Consider the following 22,638-nt stretch of genomic DNA (forward strand, 5'->3'; position numbering starts at 1 on the left):
CAGTATTCCTCTCCAGCCCCTACAATACCAGTAGTCAACTTAAACAGCAAAGCTCAAAATAGAAGTCACTACCTCCCTTAGCTATTTAGGAATATAATACATAGCAATTTTCTTTCCTTGGTTTGTTCCCAGAGTGCTGCAGTTCTGGAAATCATGCAGGCAAGGACAGAAGCCATTACTTTTTAGGTTTTGGGTTTTTTCTTTCTGATGACCAAGCAGTTAACGCACAATACTACTTCAAGAACACATGCAGAGATTCTGATTTATAGGCTTGCTCTGGAACAAACCCATTCTCACAGCCTTCAATGGGCAGTGTTACATATGTTACCTCTTTCAAACTGTAGCTTCTTATACCTTTGCATAATTTCTGATGCAACCATGCACTCAATCTGTTGAAAAAAGTAAAAGAAGAAAAAAATCCAATTAGGAACAGCAAAAATCGAGTAACTTAAAACAAACAGAATATTTGACCTTAAAGAATTAATAAAAAAATATGTTGTCAACAATAGACACTGTAACATAAAAATCAAGACGCATTTAAACATCCTGTAAGAAGAAGAAAACACCCTCTTTGCAGAAAGAGTATACCTCATTTTCTTGCAGATGACCTCGCTTTGGGCAGGCAGCATCAGGGCAGCTGATTGCTGTTTCTAGACCTTCTTTGATCAGAAGTTCCACATACTGTTTTAGGCACTGTAAGAGAGCCAAATGCAGAGTTAACTATTCTGCCAAGGATAAATCACTCAGTGTTTTACCAGCTTTAGTCTGAAAATTTGAAGAACTCAAACTTTGGAAACACATGTACGACTGTGTCTCTTTTCCAGCCATGAGTGACATTCATAGCTTTTACCATAGTTACACCTTTAGAAAACAGCAAGTTCATTTCCCCATCAAATCATAGAATCATTTAGAGTGAAAAAAACATCTAAGATCACTTAAACCAAAATTAACCAAATAGCTCTTCATCAACTTAAAATATGCAGCAAGTTAAAAAATAACAAAGGGGTAAAAAAAAATCAATGAGGATGCAGAGACGGAAAAAATAAAACACCCCCAATGTGACAATTAGATTAACCACACTCCAGAGATCTTTGTGTGACTGGAAGCCACAACATAGTTTAGTAAGCAGTAATTCCCCATAGACAGACATCTGTCAAGCATACTAGAACACAAAGGGAGTTTGTGTATCTCGCCATCTATTCTTGGAAAATAACTATCTGAACTTCATGGTTAAAGAATTAACTTTTCCATAGAAAGGAAGAATGTGAGAATTAGGATTCCTTGAAGAACTATAGTTTCCATGGGGACCAAATAATAAATATTGCTAATACTAGTACTTTTCTCCCCTAGCAACCACAGCATTTTACCAAACTCATAATTGCAAATGTAGTCTCTAACACAGCACTGCACAGCACAGTTGTCAACAAAGTAGAGAAGGGCAAACTTGACCAAGGGCAAATTAAGATAAAATTTTAAGATTAAGATTAAAGAGTTGATGAGCAACAACTGCCCTCCATCTCCGTCCTTCCTACATCAGGCTGAGCTAATGCCTAGGTGTCTATTGGGAAGACAAAGGAGTTGTGAAGAGACCCTGTTCTCTGCTGCTACCATGCAGCTTCTACCAGCCCAACACTACACAGAAGGAGCAGACAAAGGTCTGCCTCCCAGTGGATGGGGCACCCTGTGATGTTCTCACCCTGCCTGTGTGCTCAGCTGGCATAAGCAAACTCAAGACAATTACAGAACAAGGTCCATAACTCTCTGCTTGCAGATGTATGAATAAAGAGTGAGACTAGACCAACAGCAGAGTGAAATGAATATATGAAACCAGTTCAACGTACAGCTGTGTGGGAGGCAAGAAGGATTACGCATTCTGCAGCAAACTGGCAAAATAAGGATTTCAGTTGCCATTTCCAGGCTTTTGCAAAAGGCATGCAGCTGCTGACTCACCACGAGCCTGGGAAGGCAAAGGGCTGCATTGACTGTGCCAAGGCTGGTGTGCCTAACTTCAGGTCAGAGTACAAAACTGTTTTTCCTGAACTGCTTCTTCCTTCATCCCGTGCAATCAAATAGCCCATCAACAAGCAAGTTCCAGTCTAAGCCTCGGGCATGTGGCTTGTAGCTGTTAAAGTTCCGACTTCAAACCTCTTCCCCTTCTGCCTCTCGAGTCATCTATTCTTTCACACAATAATATTATTAACAAATTATGCTAGATTTCACCTCTTGCAGCTTGACTGCAGTAAAGACTGTACTTCCTGCCCACACCTCCTCTGCTGATCTGGTCCATAGCATTTCTAGTGGCAAGTTGCCAGCACCTTGATAGCACAACAAATCATTTCCATTAGAGCTCCCTTTCTCTGTGTCTCCCACACATTAGAGAAAGCAGGTCAATGTTTTGGAAAAGAAAAACAGAGATGAGATAATTGATAGAATTTTTAATTGTGCAAAAAAATCCATGTGTGACAGACTATACATAGTCTCTGTCTTAATGAGGACAACTGTTCATTTAGTAGATGCTTGACTTCCAGAAGGTTTCCAAGCCTTCACTTGAGCTCTGCAGGGCAGGTGGTGGAACACTTCAAGAGAACCCATATCACTAACCACAACAGACTGAGTGAGCTCTGCAAAACCCAGCCTGTGGGTTAAAACCTAGGCTGTGTGCCTTGGCAAGCTGTGATTTCAGCTGTAGTGAGGTATTAGTGCTACTATAATGACACTGCTGGCTCTTCCCTTTCCTCTCCATTTGCAGAAGCCAAGTGTGGATTGAAATGAAAATGCATACATTTTTAATGACAGCACTTAGCACTTATAGAAAGTACTTTTTAAGCTGAATGAGCTTTGTTATCATTAATCATTAATGTGGCTAATTCTCTTTCTCAGCCTGTTTAGGACTATTGCCAAAGCCTATTCAGTTTACTTCCCTTTCTTCTCATTTTCCAAGAAACGACACAGTTGATCCCTGTTCTGAGCAGTGTCCATGGCTTTTCCTTCCCCTGATGGGGCATTGGCTGCTGCCTTGTCAAAATCAGCACAGCCAAATGCATTTCTCATTCTTCACCTTCTGAGAAATGCCTCAAGGCTACAAAATAGTGCTGGAAAATAGGCAGAGGATAAAAGATGCTATCCACTCAAGACTCCTCTGAGACTTCTTGGGTGGAGAAAGAGGAACCCAAAGCAGTTGCAAGGGATTTTGATGCACAGGGTATCTGTGGCTTCTCTTGAGAGCAGACACAAGATGCACGACTTCTAGGAGAGTGGCTACAGTACCAGAAATGCAGCAGCACGCAAGCAACACAACAAAGCAGGATTAGGTATTCAATCATATGCTATGAAAAATTCACAGCAAAACAATTACAAAAAGATTACAAATTTCTGCAAATTTTCTATGCAACCTGATCCACAGCTGGAAGAAAGTATTTTTAGTCTTTCCACTGAGACAATAAAATACTCTATAGCATGAACAAAGAATGTGGGAGTGTAGGTCACACCAAACAACATTCAAAATGGAGTCTATTACATAACTTTTCTCAGAGAAAACAGGAGCTAAAATTAGATACCTAAGGCCTGACACTGGAATAAGGTCACAAGAGTACACTGACCTCTATAAAACTAATATGCTGAGGAACATGTTTTATTATTCCTCTAATGGCTGTTGGACAGAAGAGACCAGTTAGGTCCCCTGAGTGCTACTCCTGCATTGTTCTCTGTGCACGCATACTCCTTGTGCATCCCTGCTCTGTTCTCATTCCACTGCTGCTGTCCTTTCTGACATACGCATCATCTTTTCTGTCACCTGGTAATCCAGCAGTCATACATGCATTTGCTGTTCCCACAACAAAGGGCAGAAGCCATCCATTTTGAGGAGTATTGGCCCAGATCCATTCCCTCACAACTAAGGGCCCAATTCAGCAGCAGTTTTACTATAAGATGCCTATATAAATTTGGAACACTTTTTTTTCTGTTGCCTCAGAGACAGATGACTAATAAAGGAATGACTTCCTTTCTGAAGCTGCCAAACACAGTCGTATTTAAAGCTCGGCAAGATGAGTTGTACTTCTAACCTCTATACATCAAATATTGTGCCACACAGGAAGGTATGTGCAGTGATCACTGATGTGCCATGGTTTTAGAGCTGCATACCTTTTTGCTCAAAGTTACAAAGATCAACACACCCAATATAGGAATGAAAATGCTCATTTTTTGCCTGACTTCAAAACCATAACAATTTTGCTTTGCTGCATTTAGCTCAAACAAACCTGCACAGGCCACAGCAAAATTATTGGCTTTTCCTTTTGTTTCAGAAGAATTCCAGGAATAATCATGCTTATTTCTGTGCTTTGATTTATTTCTCCTGACATCAAACCCCAAATAAACTCCATCATAATTCCAAAAAAGAAATCTTGACTTTCATTGTTTACATAGGGGGCAACATTTTCTACCATCTACTTGGTCAGAGAACATGTGTTCACTTGTGCCTGAGGTAATTTTACAATACAAAACACACATGATTAAAAACACTTGGAGATGGGTTTGGGAAAGTTATAACTAATTTATTTTTAAGAACATGTTATTGCTACTATTGCAGCAAACAAGGAATAGTTTTTCAAGATGTCACCTTTTATTTGAGTTAGGTAGACAAAAAGATTATCCTGCATTATTTGCTTAACAGCTGATAGGTGGAATTTGTTAAAATGTAGACTTCTGACTACATTAACGCTGCAGATGCAAGGGCCAAATCTTATGGGAAATTTTTTAGTCAGTCCACGGATTTGGAAAGGCCAAAAATGCATGACAAGAACCAAGTATATCATCAGTAGATCACTTGATTTATTTCTTAAAAGTTCAAATGTATTTTAGTGCTGGCACTAGGCCACAGCCATCATCAAATGAAGTGTGCACTACATGGAGAATCATCACATGCTGGTATTGGGAAACAGTTTTTAAAAAACCAAAACACATGCACTGATAAAACTGAAAGGGGAAAAAGTAAGAATAAGAAATTAGCATTTAATAAGTTCTAAAAAATAAAAGGGAATCAGTTTTTTACAATGCATTTAGTAGCAATGACTATTAAAGGTAGGCCAAGGCAGTTGCTATTGTGCAATATTAATCTTGGAGATAACTCTGTACTTTGGGGAGACAATCACTAGGAGTTTACACGGCACTTCAGAAACACAAGGAAGGGCTGACATGCTTCTTCAACAAGGGATATTTCTTAAAGCTCAAGCTGAAAACGTTTTCAAATAGGATAATTATTAACACGTAGACTAAATTGCCAGCCTCAAACTCCGTATCATCTGCAAACCAGGATTAGATGAACATCTAAAAATACACATACATAAATACACACACATATGTAATTACATAAACTTGCATTCAACATATGAAGACGCAGGAAAAACTGGTTAGTATTTTGTGATCCATGTTACAAGTGACATCAGAGTAGGTACCTACAGAGATGCCTTTGGGCATAACATTCTGGGATAGAAGATTCTTCTGGATGAAAAATGTGAAAAGATATTGAGTGAGAAGCACTTATTTTTACCTTAGTCAAAAATCTACAGTTTAGTCTATAGGTTGCTTTTATGCTAAGCCAAATACTAAGGATACTAAAAGCTCAAAATTCATGTGACAGGGCTACACAGATGACCAGAATCACTACATCAGCATCAACTATATTTGGTAGGATTCTGCAGGACTTTTATGCTCTGCATAATGGGAATTTTTCTTCACACTGCTTTAAAATGAATTCTAAGAAGGTGATATTTTTCCATCCATAAGACAGTGCAATACCAAGGTTATTCTACTGCTCCATGCTAACTCCCTTAAGCCAATTCTGCAGTCAGTCTGGTGAATAGGTAGAATTTATACTTGTAGACAAACTGCCTGTAAATCTTCCGGGTAACATGATATAATTTCCTATTTTAGCTTCGGATTAGAACTGCAGTGGTGCAGTGTGCAATATTCACTTGGGCAGGGGGAGACAGAATGTGTGAGAGTAAGTGAATTTCTTTCACTACAGAAAAGTCTGAGTGGCTGTATCTCAAGTGAAGACTAACAGTCTTGGAATAACAGCTCCTCTTCCTTTTGTCCAAATAGCAAATTGACTGTGGTAGAGAGCTTTTACCTGAACGTCATTTTCTAGAAATATTTTCCATTTAGACAAACCTGAACAATTTCAAGAAGATAACTCCCCTAAAACAAGCAGCCTGAATTTGGGGTGTTTTCTGAAGATGCAAGAATGACACAACAAGGCTAGAGCCTTCCCTATTCCTGAAAGAGATTCTTGTAATCACATATAACTATTATAAGCTAGCTTTTAAAATATTTTGGTGCATACTTCTAAAAGCAACAGGAATGCTCATCTGGCAATAGGACAAGTCACAGAATCATAGCTTGGCTCAGGTTAGGACAGACCTTAAAGATCATCTAGTTTCAACCCTTTGCAATAGGCAGGGATGCTTTCTACTAGACCAGGTTGCTCAGAGCTCTATCCAAACTGGCCTTGAACACTTCCAGGGATGGGGCATTCACAACTTCTCTGGGTAACCTGTCCAGTGCCTCACCACCATCATAGTAAAGAATTCCACCCTAGTACCTAAACCAACTCTTTCAATTTGAAACCATTCCCACTTGTCCAATCACTACATGCCTTTATACTTATAAAGACCCTCCAATTCTCTTGTACAGCCTCCTGGTTGGACTCCCTGTAGCAAACCCCATCATAAAGTTACCTGCCCCTGTCTTCTCTTTAATCCTGACCCATAAGCTTTTGATTATTTCCTTATCCATCGCCAGGTGTAGCTCCACACCCTCCAGCTGGTTACTGACATACAGGGTGATACCTCCACTTCCCTTCTTCCTGTCTTCCCTCAAGAGCCTGTATCCTTCCATTCCAACACTACAGGCATAAGAGCAATAATATTTTAAACTTACTGTCTTATAAAAAAAGAAAACTACTTTCTGAGAAATTTCCATGGTATAGTTACAGTACACAAGAAAACATGTCAGAAAAGAAAAAGAATGGTAGGTCCATCAGAGAGGTTTTAAGCTCCTTTCAAATTCACTACATGGCCTTTTTTGTGTAAAGTAGTTATAATCCTGCCTCAAATCTATTGTTTAATAACAGACTCAGCTAGGAACCACTCTTGCACTGCTGCTCCATTGTGCCCAATTCTCTACAGAGGATCTACAATCTAGCTTTTTAATATCACCCTAATCCTACTTAGTTGATGAGTGACTTTTACTGGGAAATATCTATGCACACCTAATTAGAGAGGTCCGTTTCAGGCATATGCATGACTATGGGAATGATTTTTTTTTTCTTTACTAGATAAACTGTCAGCTATACTGACCAAATCCTCAAGCACGAGCTATGTTCAACTTCACAAACCACCCAGATCTGAGACAAATGTACATTAGAAGTGTTGAATGTTTGTGGTAATACTTTGAAATTAAATAACTTCCATTTCTATAGACATCTTTTCAGAAACAATTATCTACTTGCAAAGAAGCCTTCACTATTAGAACTCAAATTTTTAAAAATTAACCATAATTTATCATAAGAATAAATCACAGTAAGAAAAAATTCCTTTATCTTGACATGCAGCACTTCAAATCTGAAAGCAGTAACAGAACTGTCTTACGTTTATCCTTTATAGCCCTTATTTTGTTACAGAGACAAAAATTCTGCTACACAAGCATCCCAACCTGTGACTCCAAGACAAGCACCTGCAAGGTACTCCAGAGCTCTGAAACAGAAATATCTAGAGCCTTATGCTGGGTACCAGGAGGTACACACCGAGAGACACTTTGGCCAGGACCAGAGATAGATAACACCACAGCTGATACATTTCTCACCCAAAGTGGCAAGCAATTTGGAAGACCTCTATTTGAAAGGTTTCCTGCTTCTGTATTCCAGATATTTGACCTATTTTAAAGATTTTTTTTTTTTTTGTCTGAAATTGCCATGGGTAAATGCCTCTTTTTCCCACTATGCTGTCAATGTTTAAAGATTCTACCAGCTGTTTTGTAGCCCTGTTATAGACTATATTCTCAGTCTAAATGCAATCACATCATCTTGCCTCTGGATATTGACCAAACAGGATGAGGGCTGGGAAAGAAACACAATCCATGTGCTTCCATGTTTGAGGACAAACCACCTGAACATTCTTTCCTGAGCCATACAAATTATTGTTGTCTGAGAGTCTTTGTGCTCCCAGGTGTAATCTCAGCATGGAGACTGGCTGCATCCCAGCAGGAGCAGGCACTCACCCATTACAAATGCTGCTGAAGTTAGTGCAGTGATGGCTGTTGACTCATCCTATGGACAGCAGAGAAGACTTTGCTGTGTTGGTTCTACCTCTGTCCAAATGCCTTCTCACAGTACACCCAAATATCACAGGAGTCCCTGGTACATGCTTCTTAATGAATGCAAACAACTTGCAGACAAGATGTTCCTGTGAGAGATGAGGTGCAACACCCCTTGAGTCCAGCCTCCAGATCCTCCACATGAGACTGAACCACTTTGAGCACAGAGAACAGCACCATCAGGCCATCAGTCAGCTGATGATGAAGTAAGGCAAGAAGAAATGTATTATCAAGAATGCAGAAAGAGGAGCCCTGGTGACTACTTCAGCTTGAGAAATGTCAGAACATGGCAAATAGCCTTTGAGACACAGTAATCAATGGCTGCAGAAACCACAAGACCAAGCAACCAGAACTAAAAGCACTGGAAAAACAAGTGCCTTTTTCCAGCTAAGTATCTTGAAAGAGAAAGAAAAGGCAACACAGACTTACAGCTGCCTAGCCTTTGAAGTAGTGGGATTTTTTTTAAAAAATATATATATATACACACATTTATGGCTGTGTACTGTAAAATTTATAGATGAATAATTTTTCTTCAGAGGAAGCAATCACAGCAGCGGACAGCAGAAAATGGCCAAATGAGACAAGGACAATACTACCTCTTCATATTCACTGAATAGATATAATTGAATTCAACCTTTGTTTAATAGGTATTTCAAGTGTATGTACATGTAAACTTTTTTCATTATGGATTTTTATCCGTCCATTACTTTGCATAAGCGTTCTGTTCTCACCTACTTAGGGCTGGAATTGGTAAAAACACACAGTAAACTTGGCAAAAAATAATTTATTTTCAAATGCCAACATGTGGGATGAAAATGAAATATTTAGAAGGCAAAAAAAAACCACCAAAAATTCAGTCTTGTATCTTTGAGAAAAGTTAATTCCATTTCAGAACAGAAATAGCAGTTCTGAGTGGGAGGAAAATACACCTGCAACAATCAAAGGGCCTTCCCTTTTCACATGCAAAACCATATGCAAACCAAAATGAGCTAGTTTTCCCAACACCCTGATGAAGACAGGTAACTTAAATCTCATTTAATCATATCACACAGAGGATGAGAGCTGAAGGCTCTGGATCAAGCTTAGTTTTCACCCAGGGCTATGTGGTTCCTGCTTAGTGAAGCAGGGAGCTCTGCCATTCCACCATCAACAAGACAAGTGAGAACACAGCCAGCCATGTGAACTGCTACACAAACACACAGTGACCTCTAACCATGAAGCCTCTACTACTCATGTGTCAAGATTAGTATCAGTTCTCTGCTAAAGCTGGGGCATGTGAGCTCCAGCAGCAAGCTCTAAGCTTTGGTGGTGGGAAAGAGGGAAACATTACAGCCGCTAAGAAGCACCTTGAACTCTATAATAAAATCTCAAACCATTAGGTTTCCCTCTCCCTCCTGTCTCCAAGCAAGTAGAGGCAAGGTAGAAGTGAGCAACAGCCTGGTGCCAGGATAGTGCTACCCTGATAAGGCAGGCTTCTTTTGGCAAGCAGAGACAAACTACACAGGAACAAGAAGGCAGCCAAGCCCACCTGTTTCCATCCATGCTGCTCTTGGTGTCTGCATTACCCTGGGGCAAGGAGGCCAATGATGCCACTGCCTCATTTGGCCTGAGGGATAACACTAAATAAATCACTCTTTTTTCTGTCTTTCAACTCAGAGAAGCTCCATGTGCTTCTGGTCAAGCATGACAAGAAGGAAAAAAGAAAGGGGTGTGCCTGATACCAGTTATAGGAAGGAAAATATTTGCCTTGCTGATCATCAGCCTATAAGGAAGTTCAAACAGCAGAATGATTAGAATTAAGCCGATCTGTATAACCAGTCATGATTACCCAAATTCAGTAATCCTGTTTAAAAAGGGCTAATGATAACAGAAGCCCGTCACTATCCTACTGTCAAGCTACTCGGATAGAATACAACAAACTTAGAGAGACACCTAAAGGTGCAGGTCAGATTAAGCAGCTGGCTTAAGCACTTAAGGCAGAGCTGAGGGGCAAGAATCAGAGTGTAAGTATCTACAAAGCAGTATTGGTTACAAACACCAAAGTTGATACACATGTGCTATCTGCCCAACAAGAAAGCACAAACATGAAGCAGAAGGCAGGTTTGAACCTTAGTTTTTGTTATTTTCTAACTGTTGGTGGCCCTCTCTTTCATGTATCTGACTACAGTTTCTCCTATCAGTAATAAGGCAGACTACAGAGGAATAAGTTTTTTCATCAAAGACAAGTTTTTTGTCATGGTTTGTATTTCTTCTAGACATCTGCTTGCTTGGACTGCCCATTTGACAGACTTTTGTTTTCAATTTGAGAAAAGTAAGCAATGAATCCACTGGTACCAGAACAATCAGTTGTGTGTAACATTTTGAATAGAACTGAATAATGTGAGGTCAAAAGGAACTTAGCCTGTCTTAAGTAATAGTGGCATCACTGCACTTGGAACACACTGACACATCTATATGTGTGTTATATATGTGTGTAAATTATACACTATGCACACAGATGTACATATAAATCCTCAACCAGAAAACATTCAAGCAACTAAGTGCTTGACTACCATGCAAGAATATCAACTGAAAAAATCTGTTGTAACTTCAGCACATACACAATTGTTAACACATCAAAGAAACATCCTGTCCATTAAGATATGTGTGAATTTCATCACAGAATACAAAATCAGAATATCAGACAGGTATTGGATAAAATTGCTCCCTGCTTATCTCCTGTAATCCTTTTAAAAAAGCAAAGACTAAGTAGTAAGTGAAAAAAAAAAAATTAGTGCAGCAAAAAATACCAAAGAAATAGGAAAGAAAAAAAATGGTGTTCTCTGCTTTACTCTTTCCCCTTCTCCAAGTATAAAGCTGTCTGAAGAAAACATGCAAAATCAGTTACTTCTTCTGAGGCCAGCAACTGCTAAGTGACTATCTTAAAATTTAAGATTATTAGCTATGTACTCTGTGTATTACTTAAGTGGGGGAAAATTTAATAAAAATATATTTTGGTGTTTTGGTCCAAAATTACACAAGCACACTTAAGATTGGGCCTATTGTTAACATGATTCTAAGAAGAGAGATACTGGTTTGCCCTTTGATAATACTCAGAAAAACAAACAAAAAACTAACACAGGTATCTTGTTTTTCTCTCTATCATTTAGACTTTTGTTCCTCTGGTACCTGAAACAATCCAACAATGGATTTGCTTGAGGTACCAGAGAAAATACATTCTTATAAACAGTCCTAATGCATGAGATATGACTTGAGAGCTCACAGCATTGTCTAGGCATTAATGATCACAATGCTAAAAACAATAATGGAGTATTGTACTAACTGGCAAAATAATACTATGGGAAATTGTAGTGCCTGTGCCTTATCAGCAGAGGAGTGGCAGTCTGCTCTATTTAATCCATGCACAGCTCTGCCAGAAAGCAAATGGAAACAGTGTCCCCATTCTATCTTTCTGAATAGAAATGCTGTGCTACTGTACAAGTGTCAGGAAGGGACAACCCTTCATGGTATCATTATTACAGCACTTCTATGATTATAAAGAGTCAAGAGCTACAGACAGGAATATAGGATAGAGAGACCTGTACATGCATGCAAATGCTGCCAACATACCAGTAGTACTGAACTTAAAAGGTCTCTTTGTAATACATACTCATGTTGTTTCAGCTTGCTGTGATTTAGACAGAAGGACTAGGAGCAGTGGTAAAAGCTGTAGCAAAAGTAGTCCTCATGCTTGTATGGATATTCCTTTTACTTTTTTGCTCATATTCTGGAAAGACCACCAGTTATCTCTGTTCATTTGCAAAAAAAAACCTGAACAAAACTACATATTGGTCAAACATGAACAAAGCAGACATGAACTGGATCTACTGTACACAGACTCCATGCAAAATCTTGAGTCAAAAGGCTACTTTTTTTGATTGCTTGGTTATTTAAAAAGCATAATTCATATGCAGTGTCCCTGGATGTTTCTGGAAATCATTGCTGAAGGAACACCAGTGGAGGATTCTATGTGCATCTGTCACACTCTTCCTTAATGGCTGTCAATAGGCCAAACAATCTTGCCAGACTCAAGGGAGTATTTTGTTCAGCATTTTATCAACCTTCAGGCTGGCCCAAAGGTAGAGATGAAGGCCTTGGGTTTCTGGTAAGGCCTGGGCCGTAATAATTTTTTCAGGGCACTCAAATGTCACTGTATAAAACTTACAAGTGGCAAACAAGAAGCAGACAAACTACAGAAATTTCTTTAAACAGGACAACACTGAATGAACTATTCAAGACAATCAAATACAAGTAGTAAAAATTGGCTGATTATTTCACCTGAACAGAATTCAAAATTCCATGTCATCAATCAGATTACAATATCAGCTGCTAAGAACAGGTTATCAGTAAGGGTTACATATCTGATGTCTGTAACTGCTTACATCTTTCAAAACAGCAGTAAGAGTCAGCAACCACATTCTAACCAAAAAACAGAAGACCAGGGATAGCAGTAAACATCAGAAGGAACAAGGTAAAGATGAAAATATGTATTTGGTAACCCAGTCTTTCTGCTGCCATGGAAATGTTACTGAAAACTGACATTTAAATATTCTCTGCATTCAAGCACCAGGGAGAAACCCAACACTCAGATGCAAATACTAGAACAGAACAGTTTCCATGAAGCTTATTTCTCCTTTTTTCATGAAGCCTATTATTTCATACGCTTTTGCATGCTTAAGCAAACATTTATTTCACAGTAGATCTACCTTTTCCATTGGCTGTCTCCTGTATCTTCAATAACCACCAGGAAAAAAGTAATCTACTATTGAAAAAATGGTAGTATTTCCATAAAGAAAAATAAAATAAACTAACTTAAATCCTTGATCTTAAATATTAAAAAAAAACCACACCAAAAAAACTTTGCTGGAAAGGGCTTTCAAATTAAAAAAAAAAAAAAATAAAGAGCCACCCAATCCCATGTCTGAGTCTGTAATATCATATCATAAACTTCTGGGAAATTAAAGTCTGAGCATCATGTATTCCACAAATTACATTCTTAGTGATAATACTCCAATTTTTCCTCTGCTGAGCCATCATCACGAGGTTTTCGGTGTAACTGCTCCCATTGTAAAATTTAATGAACTGTAATCTTTATTTAAATTCAGTATTAGGGATGAAAACTGACTAGTAGTTTCCTCTGTTCCTGAACTAGCTATATCCATTAACTGTGATTATGTTCTTTGTCAAATACTACATGTTCCCCAGTGTTTTGTATTTAACTGACAAGATTCTTGTTATTCTGGGTAAGCATTTATACAATATGGTAATGGAAACCTGTTACGTGACTGCAATTATGATACAGCAGATCTCTAATATATTAAATACTTTTCTAGTTACAAGTGTGTACATGGCTTTGTGCTGGGTAGTAATGAAAGGCATTTAAAGAACAATGCAATCAATCATCAGGCACTGTCAACAAGGGATCAAAGACAAAGCCTGTTTAACTAATTTGATAACCTTTGATGACAAGATCATCTGCCTGGAATTAAGGATTAGGCAGTGGATGTAGTTTCTCTGGTATTTAGTAAGGCTTTTGATACTGCTCCTCTCAGCACCCTTCTGCACAAGCTGTCCAGCTGTGAGATGAGCTTTGAGTGAAAAACTGGGCTCCAAGGTTTGCAGTGAATGGAACTGTATTTTCTTAGCAACCAGTCACCAGCACTGTTCCTCAGAGCTCAGTTACAGTGTCAGTTGTGTTCAATATGTTTATGCACTGTTTGGACCCAAGAACTGAATGTCTCATTAGCAGGTCTGATGGTGTTACAACACTGGGAACTGCTGCTGATTCTGTTGAGGGGCAAGATGCCTTGCAGGGGGATCTAGACAAAATGGAACAGGGAAATGATTAGTGGCATGAAATTTAAAAAAATGAATTGCTAGATTCTGCACCTGATATAGAGTAACACCAGACACAAGTATGAATTAGGAGAGGAGTTTCTGGAGAGCAGTTCTGCAGAAAGGGATCTGGGGGTGCTGGGTGACAGCAAGCTCCATGGGAGTAAGCAGTGCCCAGCATCCAGGAGGGCAAAGCCCATCCTGGGATCACCAAACCCAGCATCACCAGCTGGTCAAAAGAGGTGATTGTCCTGCTGTGTTCAGAGCTGGTTCAGTCTCACCTTCAGCACTGGGTGGAGTTCTGGGCCCCACCATTTATAAAAGATGTGAAGGTCCTTGGTTGCATCTCCAGAAGCCAAGAAAGCTGGTGAAAGGGCAGGAAAGAGTGTCCTGGGAGGAGCAGCTGAGAACCTTAGGTTCGTCTTGCTTGGAGAGAATGAGACTGAGGGGCAACTTCATTGCCCTCTAAAGCTTCTTGAGGAAAGAAAGTAGAAAGGGAGATGCTGAGCTCTTCTCAATAGTACCCACTGACAAGACACATGGGAATGGCTCAAAGATACACCAGGGAAGGTTCAGACTGGACATAAGGATGCACTTCTTTACACAGAGGGTGACCAAACACTGGAACAGGCTTCCTAGAGCTGTGTTTATGAGGTATTGGGACAATGCCTTTTAATAGCATACTTTAGCTTTTGATGAGCCATTAAGTGACCAGGCAGTTGAATCACAGAACATGGTTGGAGTAACCCCTTTCAACTGAAAGGCTACTCTCTTCTAAAGTTTAAAAAAGCAAAGCAAAGAAAAGAAAAAGAAAGAAAGAAAAAAAAGCCAAAAGAAAGAAAGAAAAAAAAAAAAGGCAAAAACTCAACAGGAAAAGAACAACCAAACCACAAACACCTCAGCACCCAACAAAAACCCAATCAATCTCAAAACCACCCCCAAAAGTCTTTGATATTGATTTAGTTGTGGGTATGACCCCAAAGTCTCTAACATTCCTGAAAGAAAGTAAAGATTTTATCAGCCCTCCCATTCAGTCCAGCTCATTAGAAAATGTTTTCTATAAGGTACATAAGGGGCACCAAAAACACCCACAAATCCAGACCACTGATAGATAAAAGGAAAAGTATGAATAACCTTGGTAAGGAGATAACTAAACAGTTTATTGATGTGCTGAATTTTTTTATTATTATTACTGGAAAACAAAGGTTTACTTCCTAGCTTTTGTGCCAAGTACACAGCAACAATATATATTTCCACCACAAGATCAATACTTCAGGGTGAGTCCCATCCAGCAAAACCACGCTATTTCTGCAGTTAAACCTATGTCTTGTTTTTTTATGTCTAATAAAGAACACTCACTCACCAGGGTACAGAAGATGCATTGGCATTGTGCTATTGTCGTCATCTGCTCCACAGGGTATTCACCAAGGCAGAGCTTACAGGACACTAATGGGTCAAGTACCAAGTCCCAGGTAGGCCTGTATCTTGCTGTAGTCATTGCAGAGCTGTCTGAAGAACAGCACAAAAAGTAAAGATACTCCATTATTTCCTTATATTGATACTCAGTACATCTCAGCCATTGGAAATCACATTGTCACTACTGCCTGTTGGGTTTGTTTTTTCCAACGTCCTAACTAACCAGCAATAGTTAACTTGACAGTGCCAGCACCCCCAGTCCCTTTTATATCCCCTGCCTGATAGAACTCGCGTACAGAAAGCAGAAAGAAAAAATAACCCCCCACATAATACACTAAACATATGAAGGCAAGCAGGAATACCCTTAGGTCACAGGCTTTTGCTGCACATTACAAATGCAAAAATCTCATTTCCAATTCCCATGATTTTCATCACTAGTTGCAAGCTCTCACCAACACTAAACTTTACTCATTACATTCCTTAACTTCAGCTACCCAGGCAAGACTCAAAAGGTCCTTCATAAGCCAGGCATTTATTATGCCCTTTTCCAGCATGATATTTCAACTCCCAGAGCCAGATATTTTTGTTCCTAGGAGCATGACAGATCAATCAGTTTGCTGTTAATTTTAGCAAGAACAATAAATATTTTGAGTACATTGCACGTTTTAGCTTGCGTTTTCTTCCAACCCTTTCGATATGCTGAGAGCACAACTTTGCTGTAGCAACAACCAACTGGGGCAAATAAGAGCACAAAGTGAACTATAAGAAGAGGCTGTAAGCTATATATGACCCTCAAGATAGTGATAGGATAGGATCATGCAGAGCATCTTTATCCTAGAATTCAGGGCCCAGATGGTGTGTTGTCAACTAACTAAGCAGAAAGAAAAACTTGCACATAAGAAATGCATTCCCACAAAGAGTAAAGCTAATTTATGAATTCTACATGAAGAAAAACCAAACAAAAACCCACACACTCCTCCAAAACATTTAGGGGAACTTATGGAGTACATCAAATTTTAACAACATATTTACTAGCAATGTTTTATCACTGTGATATTGACCTTCCAAATGTAGAAAATTCACATACCAAGCTGCTGAGAGGTTCACGTTATCATGCCTTCCTCCTTCCCAAAATTAGGTGGCGTCACACCAGCAGTTCCACTACTCAAATCATGGTTACAGGGTTTTTTTGGATTTTTTTTTCCCCCTCCCTCCTCGCCCCCCCCGCCTCCACTATCCCCTGCAGGGACTTATAATTTTTAAGTCTCATCTGTGAACTCTGCAAGACCTTCAGAACTGCAACAAACAAGTTACTAGACAAGATTTAGGCAGATGTTAAGGAAAAACGTGCTTTTTGTCCCCCAAGAAATCACATACAGACTTCACAAACATTTCTTTCAAGTCCAAGTCTTTGATATTCAATTAATTGTGGGCATGACTCCACCAAGGTCGCTAACATTTCTGAAAGAAAATGAAGATTTTGTCAACCCTCCCATTCAGTCCAACTCATTAGAAGATGCTTTTTATGATGTACCCAAGTACCACCAAAATATTTTTTTTTCCAGTGCAGTCAACAGGGAGAAGAAGGGGGAGAGAATAAAGATTAAGCAATCCCATTTCCAGGGCTGCTCTGGAGCACTTCCTCTGAAAGCCCAAACAAACAAACTCGACACTGTTTCAAAGGAAACAGATGGAACAGCCCCACAGAACAGCACATGAATAAAGGCTCCAGCTCACAAAATGCAACTTGTGCTGTGCAGTCTTTTCAGAGACCTCAACATCAAAGTCTGACACAGTGATACGAATGAAACCCCATGATTTCTAAGGCTACTAGACCGCTACTTTACTTCACCACTACTTTTTCATTTCACACAAATTACTAGCAAAACCAATTTCCTTCTTCCAAACTTTGCTTTATCTTATATTTACAGATACATTCACGATGTATTTGAGAATTATTGACCAAACACATCTGAACTGTCTGCTCTTAGTTAATTGCTTCTCCTGCCTAGTTGAATGCACATCTGATGCTTATGGCTGCAAGTAGATGAAACTAGGAAATGAACAAGGAAGGACAGATTTATGTTAAGTATGTACTTGCATACATCAGGCAGATCAAAGTCATAGCAAATTTTATGGCTAAAGATGTAGAATCTGACAATTCAGATTAAAGATCACCCAATACATGACATCATTTAATTCAGAAAAGAAAATTATTGACCCACACTGAAGAGAGATATAAGTGACAACAAAGGGAAAATACCAAGCTTTCAGCCCCGAGGCTCAGCCTCTGTTGAATATCAAAAAACAAGGCTAACTGGTATCACTGTGGTAATTCCACTTTTGCAAGACAACTATACTGCAATAACACCTTACTGGGAAGTATTTCTCCTCTTTGTCTTCATTCATTCAAAGCAAAAATGAATCCGAGTAAAATGCCTTTCAAGTTGGCTTTTAGCAGATCAGCAGAAATTAGCTGCCCCATACAGCTGGCATGTAATCCATCCTGAATTCAGCCATGGTGATAACTGAGCAAAACCTGAATTCAGCCTCAAATGGTAGTAGAGCCACTCCTGCTCTCCCCTTCTTGCCAAACACCTTTCAATAAAGAAATTTTACATTCATTATGGGGCAAGGGGAGGACGCAATGTCACCGGAGCCATTAAAGCAAGGACCAAGAAATTTGCCACCTAGCCTAAAAAAGCTTGTACAAAAAGCCTCCACACCCCACTAGATCATCTCTCCTGGGGAACGCCTGTAAAGGAACAAAGAATGAAGCTTTCAGTGCATAGACTAGATCTTGTTTCATGAACATCTACCACACTGCTGCAACTAAATAATAAGCTTCTATGTTTACATCACAACATGTTAAAAAGCTCTAAATAAAAAAAAAAAAGGCATAAAACCAAACAAAATTGTAAAAGAAAAGCAGAAAACAAACACCACCTATCAAAAGAAGATTATAACTCCTACTGTTCCACAACTGTGGTCTCTTACGGCGTCAGATTGTATTCTCATGCTTTGTAGCCATGTGCAATACTTCAGGGACAATGCTAAGTAATTGCAAGAAAGACAAGGTAACTAAAAGGATTTCTAAAGGAACAAGATATTGAAAAACATCTTGGTGTGTTGAACAGCTTATCATTGTGTTGAATCACAGCACTAGTTACACAAAGAGCCAGTAAAAATTTTGCCCCATGGTTTGGCTGTTTACCAGGAGCTAGTGAAGGTACAGAACTACAGTTCAATAGACCTTAGCAGTACATATGTAGTTCACTGGAGATTGTGTTGCTTGCCAAACATCAGTACTGACAGGAGATACACCAAATCAGACTTAGAGGCACAGAAAATCAGAAGAGAAGTTGGTCATCAGTTCAGACTCCCAATTCTACTGCAGTCAAGGTCAGTCTCATTCACATTTTTGCTGACTGTGGTCCATATCTGGTAATATTGAATTTATAAGATATATAGCAAGACAGCATATAATTTTCTGCATCAGCATCCCACAGCAAACTGGAAGCCAAAAGAAAAGGAAATAGCTTTAGTAAGAGTTTGTTCAGAGCAGTCATCATAAATAATTAACAGCCTAACTAAAGACTTCAATTCTTCAATCATGTGTATGTTCACACTGAAAGGGAACCTTTGCAGAAGTGATTGAAGTATTTTTACTGTAATAACACATCAATACATATGAATGTGACTCTTAGGCACTCCCAGAGATGTGCATGGAATGAAAAGGAAACTTTCATTATTTCTGAAGAACAGTCAATGAATTAAATGAACATAAACTGTGTTTCTAAACAGTAATCTCTGGTTTTGGTCCACCTACACAGACTACATTTTCTAGTGAGAACAAGTGACTGATGACCTCTGGGAAGTCAAGGATAGAACAGTTCTTTTTAGGCCTCAAGGAATTGCAGAAAACAGTGAAGCAGAAATAGTGTGAAAACTTCAATGAAAACAGGAAATAATGCAACTTTCTTACATACAAGTCATTCAAGAAATCATAAAACAATATGATTTTTCTTATTGCATGCTAGTCAAGTATTTCACAGCACTGCACATTTAAACTGCAATTGCATCATCAACACCAGGATACATGATTGCCTATGTGAGAAGAGTGACTAGAAAACAGGGTCGAATAGAAGTCATATGCAGCACACTAGTTGGTGGATCTTTTCCTTCAAGCAAGACACAAAATAGAGATTTCAGCACAATCTCAATTTCAGCTTTCAGTGAGGGATGAGTTTAATTTCTAAATTAAGGATTTCAGTCCCCTCTCCTACCAGACAGATAGTTAACTCCTTTAGGCAGATGACTTAAGTGTACCTGATTAACTTAATCTGAATTTACTGGCATGATGAAAAGTTGCTCTTTTAGAAATCAAAGGAAGGGACTTAAATGGGATTTAAAATTTAGTCTCAACCTTCTTGTCCTTCTTTATCAAAGTAAGTCTTATTAAAGTAATACAGGCTACTAGATGAAATCAGACATCTGCTATGGTACAGTTTTAGTATTGTGTATATGTATTTATAGATTTAAAATATACTTAATACAGACTACATTTCCTCCTAAATAAAGCCAAGCACATCGGTCAGCTGTACACAATTGTATGCTTTTATTTAATATATTAAGTTTATTTCTATGCTATATATTTATACAACTAATATTTATAAAAATATAAATCCATACAAAAAGCTACAGACTTCTCCTCACATGGAAGAAGACCACATATGTCTGAAGTGCAGTCATCTATAGAAAGGTTACGACATTGCATCCTGGAACTGGCACTGCCTACCACATCTTTTGAGTCAGTATTTTTGACTTTGATCCTTCCTCTGCAGCCACAGCTGTGGCTCATTGCATGCGATCCCACAGCCATGGGTCATACCCTCACGGCAGCAGGGACTACCCCCATGATCCAGGCTGGTGGCTACGAGCATTCAGCAACAGTCCTGGAGCTTGCATTATTCGCTGCCTCTCTGTCAGAGCTGGAATTTGATGCCATTTTTCATCGTTCCTAGACTTTTCCAATGATCTTCAGAAAGATCATGTGAAAGAAGCCTACATGAGATAATTGACCACTTTGCAACTGTTTTGGGTCAGTGGCACTAGTTTTTATTATGCAACTACATCACAGTTAAGATCATTTTAAAGTCACTTCATGAAAGAAATTATTACATCCACCCACCAGGTAGATTTTACAACACTACTGGGCATGTAAACTTAGTATCTCTCACTCATCAATCACAGCTAGTTACTGGCATCTATCACTGCAGTAACTGTGTGTCCAAGTCCTCATCTTCACAGAACTGCCTGGTAAAGCAGAATCACTCTCTGATAGGTGTCAGTCACACTAGCACAAGACTGATTTACATGGATATTTAAAGATGACTAACTTCAGAGTTTTGACGCCTGGCTTCCTCAGGTTCTTAAATCCCTCCAACCTGTCAAATGCCTACCTAAGTCTCCAGGCTTACTCATAAATCTAATCCACAATCAACTGCACAAGTCTAGCTGACAGGTATCATTCTTTGAATTCCAGTCAATCCCAGACACTAAAGCTACAATCTTTATTCCAGCAGTATAACAGGCTGCTGTTTATAGGTATAACTCTTTTCAACAAATATCAAACTTCAACTTTTACTTAGAATAGTGCAGAAAGTCATGTCAACACCTTGTCTATGGTGTGTCTGTGTGTACTCTTCCGACCTCGCCTTTAAGCCCCTACACAGACTAACCACCAACTTCAACCTCTCCAGGTTCTTATCTTCAAGCTATTCCAGGGCCCAAGCCTAGCAGAGATAAAAGACCAGGTATAAGCTTTAGAACACAGTCAGAAACTTCAGTCTCCTGGACAATAAAGGACATGAGAAACAAGCTCTTAAGAGTTGAAACAATTATTCCAGGGACTTCAATTCATTCATGAATAGTCACTATGTTTCTTAGCTTTACCTCACTGACTGATAAAATCCTGTATTTTAAATATATGTAACATATAAATTAATGTACATATATATGTGTATAGATATAGACGTATAAATATATACATGTATAAAGATTACATTGAAACATTTCAATGCCAAGAAAAAAAAAAAGAATGTGTCTTTTCACTGATAAAAGGTATATGAACAGTAACACTGAGTGAAAAACAATAAAACAGTGGATTGCTCCAGGGACAAATCACTGTTAGGGCATGTTAAAAGCACAAAAAAATCCCACACCAATTTCTTTACTAAATTCCTGGGCAATTTTTTTTCTTATTTCTTTTCTAGAGAAATTAAAGTATTATATATGTCAACCACCCCTACCAAAACCTTAGACAATGTGGTTTGCACAGACCATAAAATATTTTAAAGATTAGAAAAGCAACAGACAGTTTCTAGATCTATGGATATGAGAATGCTGCCAATCAAATCAAACATGGGTGGGTTGGGAGTAAAAGATATTATAGCAATAGATACAGAAAACAAGAGAGTGAAAACTCCTCATTCAAAAAAAAAGGATACTACAAATAGAAATGCCGTAAGATGTCCATGCAGAAGTGCCCCAGAGAGCTAGATCCTTGCATATATTTCAAAAAAATACAGCCACTGAATGTGACAGAGCCAAAGACTTTCCTGACCTTGCATTTTCCTATGTTTGTCACCAGCACTGGTGCCACTGTGGCTTCTTGTAGCACTGCCAAACAGCAGCAACCTGAAATAAACTGGGTGAGGCTGCTATTCAGATCCTGTAGGCAAGGGTGAAAACATTGCAAAGAAAAAAAGAAAATCAATTTAATCTGAAAGAAACTGCAGATGAGAAAGTGAAACAGGCAGAAGGGAAAGAACTGAAAGAGTCAAAGGTAAGAAAAAAAGGAAATTAATAGAAAGAAAAATGGTGCAATAAGGAAGACGATAGGGAAAGACAGGAGAAATCTGGAGAAAATAGCTGAAATAGATAAACTTCCCAGCTCTTCCCAGAGGTAGGGTACTT

At 38.8% G+C, this 22,638-nt stretch overlaps 1 protein-coding gene across 2 annotated transcripts in view; it reads right to left on the bottom strand.

The window, feature by feature from the left end:
- Window positions 1–22,638, bottom strand: part of RNF144A (ring finger protein 144A) — a 64,753-nt gene that overhangs the window by 14,466 nt on the left and 27,649 nt on the right. The window contains exons 3-5 of one of the 2 annotated variants that reach the window (XM_062489711.1): window positions 15,608–15,753; window positions 589–693; window positions 329–389 (exon numbers count right to left, since the gene is read on the bottom strand). In XM_062489711.1, coding sequence (XP_062345695.1) covers window positions 329–389; window positions 589–693; window positions 15,608–15,742 — 301 coding nt within the window. In that variant the 5' untranslated portion in view covers window positions 15,743–15,753. Of the gene's footprint in view, window positions 1–328; window positions 390–588; window positions 694–8,274; window positions 8,495–15,607; window positions 15,754–22,638 lie in introns of those variants that run through there. The other variant, XM_062489713.1, reaches the window with a different exon arrangement.

Source organism: Cinclus cinclus, chromosome 3, assembly GCF_963662255.1.
Source record: "Cinclus cinclus chromosome 3, bCinCin1.1, whole genome shotgun sequence".
In the NCBI taxonomy this organism is placed as follows: Eukaryota; Metazoa; Chordata; class Aves; order Passeriformes; family Cinclidae; genus Cinclus; species Cinclus cinclus.